Source organism: Pogona vitticeps, chromosome 11, assembly GCF_051106095.1.
Source record: "Pogona vitticeps strain Pit_001003342236 chromosome 11, PviZW2.1, whole genome shotgun sequence".
NCBI classification, from domain to species: domain Eukaryota; kingdom Metazoa; phylum Chordata; class Lepidosauria; order Squamata; family Agamidae; genus Pogona; species Pogona vitticeps.
Genome location: NC_135793.1, coordinates 17,576,780 through 17,592,021, shown reverse-complemented (window position 1 = coordinate 17,592,021; position 15,242 = coordinate 17,576,780). Strand labels below are relative to the sequence as shown.

The following is a 15,242-nucleotide window of genomic DNA, read 5'->3' as shown; positions in this document are numbered from 1 at the left end:
TTTAAATACCTTGGAATACTAGGAACAGATAATATCCTGCATACAAAAGTTAGAGATTTAACACAAAAGGAGTACATGAAAAGACTGCAGAAAAATTTAAAAATGAAATTAAATGATGGAAATACAAGCCATAAATACATGGGCAGTTCCAGTGGTTAAGTATCCAGATGGAATAGTAGACTGAACCCAAAGTGAATTAGAAAAATTTGATTGAAAAACATGGAAATTAATGAACATGCATCATATACTATACCCAAAAAATGATGCAGATGAATTTTATTTAATGCAGAATTAAAGAATAATGAAGTTGATGGAGTGTAAAAATCCATTTGAGTCCAACGCTTTGCTCAATAAAAATCAAAGGATATCTGCCAAGTGTTTGTCTAACTTTTTCTTAAATGCTTCCCATTTTGGACCACTCACCCCCTCTCTAGGCAATTGGTTTCATTGTCATACTGCTCTAACAGTTAGGAAGTTTTTCCTGATGTTCAACCACAATCTGGCTTCCTGTTACTCGATCTCATTGTTGCATGTCCTGCACTCTGGGATAATCAGATCCTGCCCCTCCTCTGTATAACAGTCTTTCAAATATTTGAAAAGTGCTATCATATCACCCCTCAGTCTTCTTTTCTCAAGGCTAAACATGCTCAATTCTTCCAGTCTTTCCTTAGAGAGTTTGGTTTCCAGCCCCCTGATCATCCTTGTCACCCTCCTCTGAACTTGTTCCAATTTGTCAGCATCCTTCTTGAAGTATGGACACAGTACTCAAAATGAGTTCTAACCTGTGTCAAATAGAGAGGAACTAGTACTTGATTTGGAGACTCTGCTAATGCAGCCTAAAATGGCATTTGCCCTTTTTTGCAGCCACATCACACTTTTGGCTAATATTCAGCATGCAATCTACAATTCTGAGGTCCTTCTTGTTCATAGTATTTCTGAGCAATACTCAGCAATACCATCTTGTAACTGCGGGCTTTGGCGGCTCTTTTCCTAGTATTTTTCCAAGTTTATCCTTGCTGAATTTCATTCTGTTGTTTTCAGTCCAGTGCTCAAGCCTATCTAGATCATTTTGAATTTTAGTGTCAGCTATTCCACCCAGTTTTGTGTCATTTGATTAGCATTCTCTGCACCCCCAATCCAGGTTATTAATAAAAATGTTGAGGAGCACTGGGCCCGGGACTGAGTCCTGGGTACCCCACTTGTTACCACCTCCAAGTTAGAGAAGGACCCATTAATCATCACCCTTTGAGTGCGATTCTGTAGCCAATTGTGTATCCACCTGACACTTGATCTATCCAGCCCACACCTAGTTAGTTTACTAATCAGAATATCATGAGCTTTGCTGAAGTCAAGATATACTATGTCTACAGCATTCCCTCTGTCTATCAGATGTTACCCAATCAAAAAAATGAGATCAGATTAATCAGGCAGGATTTGTTCTTAACAAATATGTATTGGCTCCTAGTTATTAGTGCATTATCTTCTAGGTGCTTGCATAGTGACTACTTTATAATCTGTTCCCGAATTTTACCTGAGATTGACGTCAGGCTGACTGGTCTGTAGTTCCCAGGCTCCTCGTTTTTGTCCTATGGGAAAAGACTGAGCTAAAATAGGAATTGAGCACTTCTGCCTTTTCTTTGTCTTCTGTTATCATTTTTCCATCTCCATTGAGTAGTTGAGCCACTGTTTCTTTCCTTTGTCTTTTGCTACGCATATACCTGAAGAATGCTTTTTTTTGTTGGCTCTCTTGCTAACCTCAGCTCATTCTCAGCCTTTGCCCTATCCCTTCAATTCCTTGCTACTTGTCTGTACTCTTCCTTTGTGACCTGGTCTTCCTTGCACTTCCTGCACCTGTCTTTTCTGGTTTTCAGGTCTCCCATGAGCTTTTTGCTGTCTCCCATCTTTTTTTTTTTCTTGTTGGAATTGCTTGTAGGTATGCTTTTAAAATTTCTTCTTTCAGTCCTTAAATTTCCTTCCCAGAGCTTCAAAGTCTGATGTGATCACTTCAAAGTTGCTCTTGGCTGTGCATCCACCTGGATGAGAAGGAAAGGATATGTATCTGTGGATTTTATGAATCATTTCTGTGACATCTCTAATCTGTGCTCCAGGGAGACAGCATATACCTGGCAGGTCCATGGATCTTCCCAGGATATTTAAGTTTCAACCTCATGCAGTGGGGAGTCTCCTATTACAACTTCTCTTTGTCTTTCTGTATGGTGTGGGTTCAGTGCCTCTGCTTGGCTGAGTTTCAGTCCCTCTTATATATTCCTGAGAGGTCTCCTCTTTAACATTGTCTGCTTACTGTCTGCCAGACTCCTAATCAAGAACCTGAAAGTGGTTTTGCAGTTCCACTAGTGAAGATAGTGTTCGCCTTCTTTTGCTCCTAACTATGATTCTTTTCCACGGTGCTTCCTCCATTGTGTTTGCTCTCTCCTTGGCATTCTCTTCCTCTGCCTTCCCTTGTTGCTTTTCCACCTCCAGTGCTTCCATTGACTGCTGCTGCTCAAGAGTTCTGTCATTGTATACTTTTATAATCTTATACCCTTAAGTGTGACTACTTGCTGCCCCCTTTCCTTTATTTTGTTTGGAGATTGTGGATTACTAAAAATGCAGTAGGTAGTAGAGGAAGAAAAAAGATGCCCAAATGATTAGGTTAGCAGAAGCAGAGAAAAATCATTTAAAGCTGTGAAAATGCAAAACATATTGAAAATAATAGAAACAAAGGATGAATATAAGAAACAACAATCTGAAAATTAAATGAACAGCTGGGAAAACAAACCATTGCTTGGACAATATCTGATGGAAAAGATGATAATAATTTAACTTAGGCATAGCTAAAACTGGGAACTAAGAAAGAAAGAAAGAAAGAAAGAAAGAAAGAAAGAAAGAAAGAAAGAAAGAAAGAAAGAAAGAAAGAAAGAAAGAAAGAAAGAAAGAAAGAAAGAAAGAAAGAAAGAAAGAAAGAAAGAAAGAAAGAAAGGCTTGATCTTTGCTGCACAAGAACAAGCACTTGAAGCTTAACGCCATGAAAGCTAACATTCAAGAAGTTAGTGTAAACAACAAATGTCAAATCTGCCAGAAAAAAAGATGAAACTCTGCAACACCCCATCTGTGAATGTCCAGAGAATGCACAGATTATGAAGTTTCACATGATAGAATGGCAAACCTAAGACACTGATTGTTATGTAAAAAAAAAAAAAATCTGCCAAGAATCCGTCAGAATATCAGGTAGAAAAAGCATGAGGGGGAAAAAAAGTCAAGATCTCATAGGACTTTTGCATTCAAATGGACAGAGACTCCAGACATAACAGTAATAAAGAACAAATGTCTGGATAATTTGATATTGCAATGTCAGTGCTGAAGATAAAGAATCGGAAAAATTAATAACATACAGAGACCTAGCAATAGAAATAAGTTACTTATGAATGAAACACATTTCAGTGGACCCCATAGTCAATGGGTCATTGGAAAGAATGCCACAGAATTTTATAAAATAAAAGAAAATTTTATAAAATCACCTGCAGATCTCTGAAATAAGACCATCAGAGTTGCAAAGACTGGCAGTATTATATATAAAAGTTAATTTTAAAGGTGCCACCATGTTTTTGTCTAGTTTTTTTATCTTTTTGTTTCTATTTTGCTTTTACCTGTAATGATATTTAATGGGTATTTGGGGTTTTGGTTAAATTTGTCTCCCTTATAATTGTATAAAAACAAAGACTGTGTATTGTATTTTCGAACCATCATTGTTAGTCCAGCTCCTGTCAAGGAGGCACAATGAGGAATCGAACTCCCAACCTCTGGCTCTACAGCCAGAGACGTAGTACTCACACAAAAGAGCTGTTGAGTTTCATGGAACCTACCATTGTTTCCACATGATGGTGCAGTCCTTGGAGATGAAGGGCTGAACGGTGTTTCCATATCTTGGATTAAGACTCATTGAACATTGTGAATAAGTGTTCAGAGGATTGCTCTAGAACCAAAATCGTCAAGGCAGTTGGGTTGCTTAACATGGTGTGATGTGATGTTAAGACATTTCTTCAATGTGCTCTCCTAATCCTAGTGTGCTAAACTCTGAAGCATCTCTAGTCCTGGTTTTGTTTATGGCTCAAGGTCAGAGCAGATCTAGCCTTAATCTGACAACTGCAATTAATCTTCATAGTGTTTGTTATTGTAAAGTCAACCGAGGCAAATCCTGAGCAGCTCCAAGATCATGAGAAGGAAGAGAGAAAGTGTCATTTTCCTTGCTACTCTCCTCACCTAAATCATCCCTTCTAAACTTGTCATTTGACTTTGTTCCAGTAGTGTCTATGGCAGTTAACATAACATTTCTGTTTCCTTTTCTTGAAGGAGCGTCTCCAAGTGTCCCTGGACTACATCACCCATCATTCCTACCCAGTACGCTTGCAGGTTTGGAATGAAGGGAGCTCTAGTTTAAGAACATCTAGGCTTTGCAAGTTGGCGTCTACACTTTTGTGACCCTTTCTGCATTCAGAGCACCAAGCAAACCCCTTGTAGACTCATAAACCCCCTACTTCGGCATTTTGAGTGTGCCTTTGATACACGTAATAAGAAAAGCATGCTGTAGTTGCTTGCAGAGCACAAAAAACAACAGTCCAAACTGCTATCCCTGTACCTCCCCTCCCACATGGCCAACATCAGCTCAACCATGAAAAAAATGGGATTCCATTTCATCCTGACCGGCTGCACAGATACAGCAGCCCCCCCCATTCTTCAGACCCTCCCTTGTTTTATGTTGAAAGAGATAATTAAGGGGGCAGGGGAAGCACCTGTGCTGGGCACCCACTTTCAGAACGCCTGAATTAGGGCCATAGGATCAGAGAATTGTAGAGATGGAAGGAAACCCATCTAGTCCAACTCATGTCAATGCAGCAAATTGATAGCCAAAGCATCCTTGACAGATGGCCATCCACACGGGGTTTAAAATCTTCCCGTGCAAATGGATCCAGTGCTTTCCAAGGCAGTCTGTTTCCAGGCTGAACGAAGTTTCTATCAGGCTTTTACCTCTGCCTTTAAATTCATAACTGTATTTTTTCCTGATCATTTGTACCGTGTTCTTCATTGTAGTCATGGCATTTTTGTAGTGTGTTTGTTTCACTGTCATTTGATGGGGCTGTTGAGAGCTAAGAGGTATAATTTAAAATGAAAGACAGGATATTAAACTTTCCTTTATATATATATATATATATAATGATTGCAAACAAGATGTGAGTTAAATGACCCAGTTGTGAACAAATCAACAATCTCCGAAAATATGGAGGTCTTCAGTTTTTGATGTTCAAGATTTAACCTGGGTTCAAATGCAAACATTCAAGTGTCTATTAGAGCAGTCCAGTGGAATCAATGGCATTAACAAGTCCCATTCAGTGCACAGGAAGATCGGACACTGTCATCTAGCCCAGTTTTGATAACTCTGACTAGCAACCAGGGATGTTGGCAAGTCTTTGGGTCCAAGTCCCAAGTCTGAGTCTGAGTCTGAGTCTTCGGTACCAAGTCTCAAGTCCAAGTCTTTGGTATCAAGTCCCAAGTCCAATCTTTGGTACCAAGTACCAAGTGCAAGTCTTTTGTACGAAGTCCCAAGTCCGAGTCTGAGTCTTTAGTGCCAAGTCCCAAGACCAAGACCTTGGTATCAAGTTCCAAGTCCAAGTCTTTGAGTCCAAGTCCCAAGTTCAAGTCTGAGTCCTCGATACCAAGTCCGGAGTCCCAAGCCCCAAGCCCGAGTCTCTATTAAAACCAAGCTGTTGTCCTCAGAAAAAAGGGAGAGGATGGGTGCATTCTGAGTTATGTGTGAAGTCACTTAAAAAAAACTTCGAGTCGAGTTTGAGTTGAATTACTGATGTGACTTAAGCTCAGCTTGACAGCAAGTCTGGTGATTCGAGTCCCTGGCCGTGCTACCAACACCTCTCTGGGGCAACCTCAGGAGGTTTGGGGAACAGATTTTTCCAGCAGGATGCCACTGGGCTCAGAAAGGGCTGTTTGAGGCGGCACACATGCATGCATGCATGCATGCACGCACGCACGCACGCACGCACGCATCTACTGTATCTATCTGTCTATCTCTCTCTGTCTCTGTCTCTCTCTCTCTCTCATCTATCTATCTATCTATCTATCTATCTATCTATCTATCTATCTATCTATCTATCTATCTATCTATCTATCTATCGTGTATGTGTGTGTATGTATTTATATGTATGTGTTTGTATATATGTATGACTTTAAGCAAATAGCTAGATAGATACCTTGTTCTATATTTTCTACAGATATATAAGGGGGCTTGAGATGGTTTTGGAGCCTGCAAACCTGCCCCTGAAGCCCAGCCACTTCCTCAAATCTCTGTTGGGATCCTTGCCTAGCTATGCACAGAGATCTTAGGCATTGGGTGGTTATCTCCCATCCATGGACTAATCAAGCCTGACTCTCCTTGGCTAAAGAAACCTGATGAGCTGGGTGCACTAGATGGTGAATAACAATTAGATTTAGCCCGTACTGTGCCATGAAGTCCTGAAACATTGGTTCTCTCCCCTGGAAGTGATGGCTAGAAAGCCTACTGGGCAGAGATGCTTTCTCCTTGCTTCCCCCACTGCATTGTCTTCTTCCACTCTTACTGTTTTGCCTGTAAGCAAAACTGCCTGCACAGTTGTTTGTTCTTGATATTTTTATGTTTTGTCTTTTGTTTACATTGATGAAAATTCCTATACATATATTTTCCTTCTGGCATAGATATATGTGTAGCTATGGATTTAATGCTCCTGTCAGACCTCAGGGAAGAAACAAATGTTAGCGTTCTAGCTGATTTCATATCTTCTTTCATGCTGCCGAGGCTGCTGTTAATATTTTGCTTCATATTTAAATCCAGTATTCATTCCCTGAGTTAAGGCAATATATATCAACTCTTCAGCTCATCTCCCCCTGGTCCAAATATGTTTCCATCATCTTCTGCTTGGTTTCTGTTCACAATACCTCATCTCTCTGTTCCTGGCTGGATTTTTTTAATGGGTTGGTATTGTTTCATTTGAGTTTCTTGTGCATGGTAATGAAAAAGGTGCTGTTGTCGTAGTTCGCCTCCTTGGAACAGCTGTTTAAGAAGCTACCTCTGATGCTGTGTCAAGGAGCTATTGCACAGAATCTTCCCTCTTTCTAAGATTGCTTTAGCAGGCTTTACAGATTCTACGTATTATGATTTGCAGAAGTAACAAATACTCTTGAGGTAGTACTTGGGAGTGCAATAGTGTGTCTAAAGGTTACAGCATTTGTCTCATGCAATGGCTCCTCTATGAATCTTGTGTTGTAAAATATATCATCACATTAAAAATGGTTGGTTTCCAAACACCAGTGAAGTTATAGACAGTAAAGCATCTTTCAACCAGCCACAATTAGATCTTTAAAAATCAGTGCAAGTATCCATCTGCTTGTGTATATCAAATGCAAGAATTTATGAATTCTGTTAGTCTGTTCTGAATCCGTATGTATGTATGTATGTATGTATGTATGTATGTATGTATGTATGTATGTATGTATGTATGTATGTATGTATGTATGTATGTATGTATGTATGTATGTATGTATGTATGTATGTATGTATGTATGTATGTATACCAGATTGCAGGGATGGGGGACTCACTTAAGTTGAGCTTAAGTGACACTCATGATTTGATTTGTGAACCCTCCCACCCTTCCCTTTTTTGGGGGGGGGAAGAAAAAAATGGTTTTCATAGGGACTTGGAACTTGGGATTACAGACTTGTCAAAATCCCTGTCCTATTAGTTATATAGGGCAGTGGTCCCCAACCTTGGGCCTCCAGATGTTCTTGGACTACAACTCCCAGAAGCCTTCACTACCAACTCTGCTGGCCAGGAGTTCTGGGAGTTGAAGTCCAAGAACATCTGGAGGCCCAAGGTTGGGGACCACTGACATAGGGTGTTTTGTTTTGTTTGCAGAGGTAACAAATGCATGGGCCATTCCATTCTAGAATATGATCTTTGCTACTTGCATTTTTCTGAAATAAAGACCATCATTACTTGCTTGGTTGTTAGCTAGTTGTCAAGGCAACATCTTTATCTTTATCTGCTTGCTGTTCTAGTTCTTCTTGGCTGCCTCTCGTTTGTAACCATTTTCTTCTTCTCTTTCTTAGTCTGTTCACAGTTTTCCAGGGGAGTCTATGCTATCTTTGGATTCTACGACCAGATGTCGATGAACACCCTGACATCGTTTTGCGGGGCACTGCACACCTCTTTCATCACGCCCAGTTTCTCGACGGATGCTGACGTGCAGTTTGTCATTCAAATGCGGCCAGCCCTGAAAGGAGCGATCTTGAGCCTTCTAACGTATTACAACTGGGAAAAGTTTGTATACCTGTATGACACAGAAAGAGGTAGGAAACGTTATTTCCAAAGTTCTCATCTTGCTCTTTGCTTACCACTCCTAGATAAGGTGAAGAGTAGACTTGAATTGAAATGTCTCATTTCATTATCAAGTTACATTAAGGATTGGCAACTGACAGCCCTCTGGCTTAATCGGGCCATGAGCAATGCAGTCTGGCTCTTCCAGTTGTGGCAATCAACACAGGAGGTGAGGGAGGAATGGACTCCATTTTGTTTAGTGGTTCAACAGAGTTTCATGTGCCTTTCCAGTGAATACTCATAACAATATTTATAGAGTAGTGTGAAGTATGATCAGCTCATAGCTGCTCTGTGTTATAGCATATCTCTGTGTTTTGCATACACTTCACAAACATAAGATTACAGTAGAACTGTGGTATCCATGAGGGATCAATTGCAAGGATCCCCATGGACGTAAAAAAAAAATGCAGTAGTACTATATTGAACACTATACATTGCATGATTTCTAGGGCAGAACTGGCAAAATATGGCCCGCGAGCCGCTCCTATCCGGCCCGCGGACAGTTTTGAACATCAAAACCATTTATAGCTTTTTGCCTAAAGTTGATCAGTTGCTTATCTTTAACATCCCGCAAAAAAAAACTCTTTAGTATTTGTGAAGATTAACAAGTTTAAAATAAAAACAATCATAACATCACTGTTTTATTTTATTTTTAAATAAAGTTGGTTTGGCCCCCGAACACAGTTCAGATTTTTCATGTTCCCCACTCCTATAGAAATTAATTGCCCAACCCTGCTCTAGGGGGCAGTTCTACCCTGGAAATACATGTAAATGCTTATTTCTGGGTTGTTGTTGTTTTTATTTAGTATTCAGGCAGGCAGATAAGTGAATCAGCAGATTCTAATGTTGTGGAGAGTCTTATTGTATATAGAAAAGCTGTGCCTGGATTGCAGACTGAGGGATGGTCACTTCACTGAATACTCTTTGGTACAAAATACTTTAGCACATAAAAGCCTGGCACACCAAGGGGAGCGATTCCAGCACCTTAAATGAAACAAAATCCAAAATTCACAGGTGAAAAATGCTCTTATGAGGGACAACCACAAATTCACAAAATCTGAAAGCTTTTGGGTCCTCTAGAAGGCTTCATCAACGTAGATAATTTTAAAATCAGGGGAGGGGGTGGAAAGTGCCTGAAGTGACATAAAATATCTGGCAAAAAAAATTGTGGGAGAATTCTTTCCTTTCTCCCCTCGGTTTTTTGAACAGTCTGATCAGGTGAATGGTTCTAGAGAACTTGAAATCTCACACATTTTGTGATTTCATAGCTTTTCCTGTTCAAGGCACTTCCCGCCACTGTATATCTGTCCGTTCTTCTTTATGACTTTAATTTAATCAGTGAGTTACTATTTATGGCTACAGGTATTTTTCATCCCTTGAAACACTGAATTTTAAAAGCAGGGAAGGGCGGTTCCCCCCCCCCCCCCTTCTATTTCTACTATTTACATAAAGCATGCTGTGTAGCAGCTCTATAAATGTTATGGACAGTTGCAAGAATTTGATACCACCTTAACTGTCATGACTGTGTCACTCTGTCTGAATCTGGTTATTTGCAATTTAGTTTCTGTACTGGAGAGCAATATTGTTGTTTTAGGCGAATGCTAAGTATTTTCTTGAACTGCAAGACCCAGAATTCCATTGGATGGATCCAAGGCAGTTAATGTGAAAACAAACTTCTATAACTCTGTAATAAAGTTGCACTTATAACAGTAAACAGGATACGATGCAAAATGAGATGTAATGCTCTGTTTAGTGGTGGGTGGTGTTAAATATGTGGAGCTTCTGTGGAGCTGGAAAATGTCGTGACATTGGCCTCAGTTAGCTAATCACTTGACCTGAATCAATTTGGCAGGATTCAAAATTAATTGCTTCTAAGTAAATGCAGGCTGGCTATTCAGAGGGTTGAAACCACCACGTGGCTCCAGACAGAATAGAACTGGCTTTGAGCCACCCTATTTTTAGCTGGAGAATATAATCTGTTCTGATTCTGTTATGTCTCTGTTGTAGTCTCTGTTCAATCTACGCAATTACATATCACATCATATACATCGTAGTGCAATATGTATAATGTGCCTACAAACACCAACTTTTTATCACTGCTTTGATGTTTACCAGTGAAATAAAAGCCAGGCAGGTAATATTAGGCAGTAAGTGCTGGACCTCAAGATCCATGCTTCTTTAATTCTTGATGTGATAATCAAATGCTGGACTTTGCCCCCTCTGCTTACCTGAAAAATAACGATATAGTTTCTGCTGGTTTCAGCTAGAGTTTTTGCATTTGCCAAGGCCAATGGTTACAGAAACGATAGTAATGAGGGTTGCAAAAAGCTGTAACACCTACTGCCATGTTGTATGGACTTTTAAAGAAAAAGCATGGGATGAATTCTTTGCTCAACGAGCCAGTGTTTCTATGTTAGCTGTGTGCATGTGTGTGCACTTAATTTCAACACACTAGATTTTTGCACAGTTTGTGCAAATTGCAGAAAACCTCAACAAGAAAATTAAAGTGGTAGTCCCTCATTCTTGTGGTGGACTCAAGGAATTGCCTGGTTTGGAAACTGTGTGTCATAATGACTCATTGTGTTGAGACAACCTAAACCACTCAGAGATACCCAGTATAGTGGTGTGGGTAGAGTGACAGAATAAGAGTTGGGAGATTTGGGTTTGAATCTTCACTTGGCCATGGAAACACACTGAGGGTGTGGAACTGGTAAAACCACTCCTTAAATATTTCACTTACCTTGAAAGCCCTATTAGGGTTGCTATAAGTTCCGACTTGATGGCACATAACATAACGTACCCTAGAATAGAAGTTCTGAAGCTTTGGTCCTCCAGACATTTTGAACTTCAAAGAGAGCTTCTGGTTTTGGAAATGAACTCTCAAACACCTGGGAAATCAAAGGTGCTGCAGCTGGAACATCTGTACAGGAAAGCCTCCATGTATGTCTCTCACTGGCAGGACAGGATGGTCAGGGAACTCAGAGCCAGTCTTACCATTAGACATGGAGTGGCAGCTGGCTCAGGCAGCAAATTTTAGGTGGTACAAAAGGGGTGTTTGATATTTGATTTGTTATTATTTGATTTTTACTGCCAAAAATGGGGAGAGGTATTTGCAGGCTTTTCTGTCTTAGGCTGCCAAAATAGCTAGTGCTGACATTGTTGCTTTGCAGCCTGACTTGGGTAGGTGGAAAAAGGTACCATTTATTACTTGCTTGCCTTAGGTGGTTAAATGCCCTGGATCAGCTTTTAATATCATAGAGACATTAGAGCTATATTTGGGGGCTCTCTCTTTCCTTTGACTTTCCAACCACCTATTCAAAATGGCAACATGTATTCCGTCCATTCCGGGAAAGGGAGCATGTGCCTGAGAAATTCAGAGCGATGCAATTTTATTTTGCTTTGAAGACAGGAGCAAACGGAAATTTGGGGACCAGCCGTTGCTGTCTGAGAAACAGACCCTCATCAATCCCATTTTCTCGAGAATTGTAACTATGTTTGACAGCACTGGAAACCTTCAGCAGTTTGGGCGGCCGTTACGATGAGCCTTCAAATAAAAAGAGCATTTTGGGAACCTCCCGGTAATCATACGCAATGATTGCTTGAATCTGATAGTGAAATGAAAGAATTCACAGATGTCACTGCCAAGAATCCCAGTGAAATTAGGGGCAGAAGCGGGGGGGGGGGGGGAGAGAAACTGGTACTGTCATGTTTTTAAATAATTTGTACCATCAATTCCTTGCTGCTTCAGGGCATAAAAAGTACTGGGAGACTGTGCAGAGCAATTTTCTGTCAGTTCTTAAGATGCATTATCATTTAAACACCTCCTCTCTTTCTGTGTAAATATTATTAGCTTACTAGGCAGTCATCAGAATCGGAAAACTGGGGAGAAATTGCTGGCTGTTGAGCTGTTTTATCCTGGCTTGGAGATTGAGTTACTGGGGAAATTATACTTCCTAGCAATTTTTTTCAAAAAAAGAAAATTAAACTGTAGTTTGATTAATGCAAGAAATCCAACAAGTTTTAAACTTTGTGTTTGCTGTTGGGAAGCTGTGTAGCCTCTTACAATCAAAAATGGATTGATGTCGGCTTTGTGTTTTATTATGAGGTTCTTACAAGCGGGGGCTTGCACTATCCATGTTGTATTGTTATCCATTTGGAAATGTCATACTCCACCCTTTAATTATAAAGGCTTCTAAAGCACCCAAAGCATGCTGCTTATATACCACCCCATAGCTCTTAAAGCACTTTCTGGGTGGTATACAGTTTAATTGTGCAGGCTACACATTGCCCGCCCGCCAAACCCCCCTCCCCATGAACTGGGTACTAAGTCTACCAACCTTGGAAGGATGGAAGGCTATGAACCTCAAGCCGGCTACCTAAGATTGAACTAGGATTGTGAGCAAAGTTTTGGCAGCAGTATTGGCAGCTTAACCACTGTAGCATGAGGCTCCATACCAAGCTGAGTAGGATGATTAAAGTTTATCAATGTCAGTTTTACACATATCACGTAAAGGAAAAAAAGGATGTGGTGGGAGGAGGAGGAGGAGGCAAGTTTTGTTTCAGTTTAGTTGTGTGTTGTAAAGTTCTTTCTAACTTATGGCAATCGTGTTAAGGTGTTCAAACTATGTGAGATGTTTAAAGAGTAGCCTATACTTGCCACCACATTCCTGGGAATTGTCATGCCAAAAGAAGAATTTGAACCCAGATCCAGCACAGTACCTGCTGTGCAACACGAGTTCAGGAGTTCCATGCTACAGTTCTTCAAAAGAGCAGCTAGAAGGCAACGGGCAAGACAGCCTGCTGCAAAGACTGCTACAAGGTGGTTAGCTAGTCTCCCAGAAGACATGCTGGAATGGAAGAGGTCTGTTTTAATTCCTCTGTTTTGCAGCCTGCTGGAATGGGTGCTGCTGGGTAACCACAGACAGCAGATCACAATCAGCTCATCTCAAATGATTAAGGGTCACGATAGCATAATCTAATGGGCAGCATCCTGTTGGCAACGACAGAGCATAATACTCTGTGTTGTAGGAGATCGGCAGCTTTTAGACCAACACAGTGCAGCTTCCATGTGTGCAAAGGAGAAACGAATCCTCTCTTGCACAACAGGGAAAGAAGACCCACATGTGCAATGGATCATTGCGAGTGCAAGAGGGGGAAAGACAATTGATCATGAAGCTTGGATTCATAAGTTTGAATCATCCTTTGGGGTGGCCAAGAAGAAAAAAACAGAAGGGGCGCTGCTCTGCAGTCCTGATCTTACATTGCAAATGAAAGGAATCTCAGCCCTGGGGACAAACCTGACCCACTGGTTTCCCCCAGGGGATTCACACTCTTGGAACAATCAGAGTTCAGAAACAGCTGTTTTAAAAGTTTATTTTTGTCCGGAAAGGATGCAGTGGCCAGCCTGCCTGGCAGGTTTATTGCAGGCTCAGAAGCTTAAGCAGATAATTCTATGTAACATGTGCATTGGTGGCTCATCAAACAGGGCAGTCAATGTCCCCAGTTTTAGCACCTAAAGCTTTAGCAGCTGCATCCGATGTTTGTCTTGATTTATCACAGTTTGTACAGGCCGAGTCTGCTTCGCCTCTTGCATGAAGCAATATACTCAAATTCAGACTGTGTTAGTTATGGAGAAGTTGTTGGGCAGGGTGATTAGTGACTACAGTTTTGTATGTGGGGAATACTTTCTCAGTTTTAGTCTGAACTTTAGAGGAGCTATCCAGGGTGCTGCTCAGCCCCATCCCCAAATAGGTTCTGGAGGAGATTCACTGTCATACCTGCAGTTGCTGGGGATGGGCAGCCGTGGCTCTCCAGATGTTCCTGGACTATAGCTCCCTTTCTCTCTAGCTAGGATAGTCAGTGGTGAAGGATGCTGTTATTGACAGTTCTAAAACATCCCAAGGGCTATAAGTGTCCAATTGTCATGATCAAGTAAGAAAGTGTGAAAAATACCTTGGGGGTCATGTAGAGAAACCACACCCTGGTTAAGGTTAAATAGGACTGCAAACAATTTGAGAGAAATGAAAGGAAGGCAGCACTGACAATACTCATGTTTTTATTTATTTATTTATTCGATTTTTACCCCGCCCTTTTAGACAATATCTACTCGTTTTTGGAAGTCTGACCACTCAAGAGTCAGAACCATGCACTGCTTATAAGAAGGACCGTATTTTAATATATTCCATTGAAATATTAATCAGACCATAAATATGCATGCATGAGCTACTCATCCAGAATAGGATACGGCATTTTTAATTATCATGGTATATGTGGATGTGTAAATAATTTAAGTAAAGGGTACTTTGTTCGCTCTGAAATTTCAAACTTATCTTTATAACACTTTGAGCAACAACCTCGCGTGCATCCGAAATGAGATGTTGTGTTTGTAGATATGTTGCATCTCTCTGGGCTGGCCTCATTTCAGTTTGTTTCATAGTGATATGCCTCACCTTGCTGAGTCAGCTTCAGAAAGGAGAAAGAACTCATGCAGTCAGTAAAGGCAGGTGTGGAAGGGGAAATTCAGTGTCCAGTGGTCAGTGTTCCAGATGTTTTGGAGTATCGGAGGGAGGGGTTGAAAAGATTAGAACAAATATATAGCCAGCATTTCAAGGCTGTCTGTATGCATATTGCAAATAACTGGACACCAGGGAGAGACTGTCTGGGAGTTATGCATGCTGTGTGTATTGCCAGCAGAGTCTTTGTGAAGGGGAATGTCAAAGTTGACCTCCACCTTCTATCCATGCTGCCTATCCAGATTCTTGGAATCTTTGCCAAATACATGGACAATGGCCTCACCTCTGCCCAAAGCTGGTTGATCTATTC

General features: G+C 40.8%; 1 protein-coding gene across 6 annotated transcripts in view; it reads left to right on the top strand.

Annotated features, from left to right (window-relative positions):
• Window positions 1-15,242, top strand: part of GRIA3 (glutamate ionotropic receptor AMPA type subunit 3) — a 197,324-nt gene that overhangs the window by 52,894 nt on the left and 129,188 nt on the right. For all 6 annotated transcript variants that reach the window (XR_013538679.1, XR_013538680.1, XM_072981225.2 and 3 more), the window contains exon 3: window positions 8,153-8,392. Coding sequence is in view for 4 of the 6 variants with exons in the window: in XM_072981225.2 (XP_072837326.1) it covers window positions 8,153-8,392 (240 nt within the window). In the remaining 2 variants the exon portion in view is untranslated. The remainder of the gene's footprint in view (window positions 1-8,152; window positions 8,393-15,242) is intronic.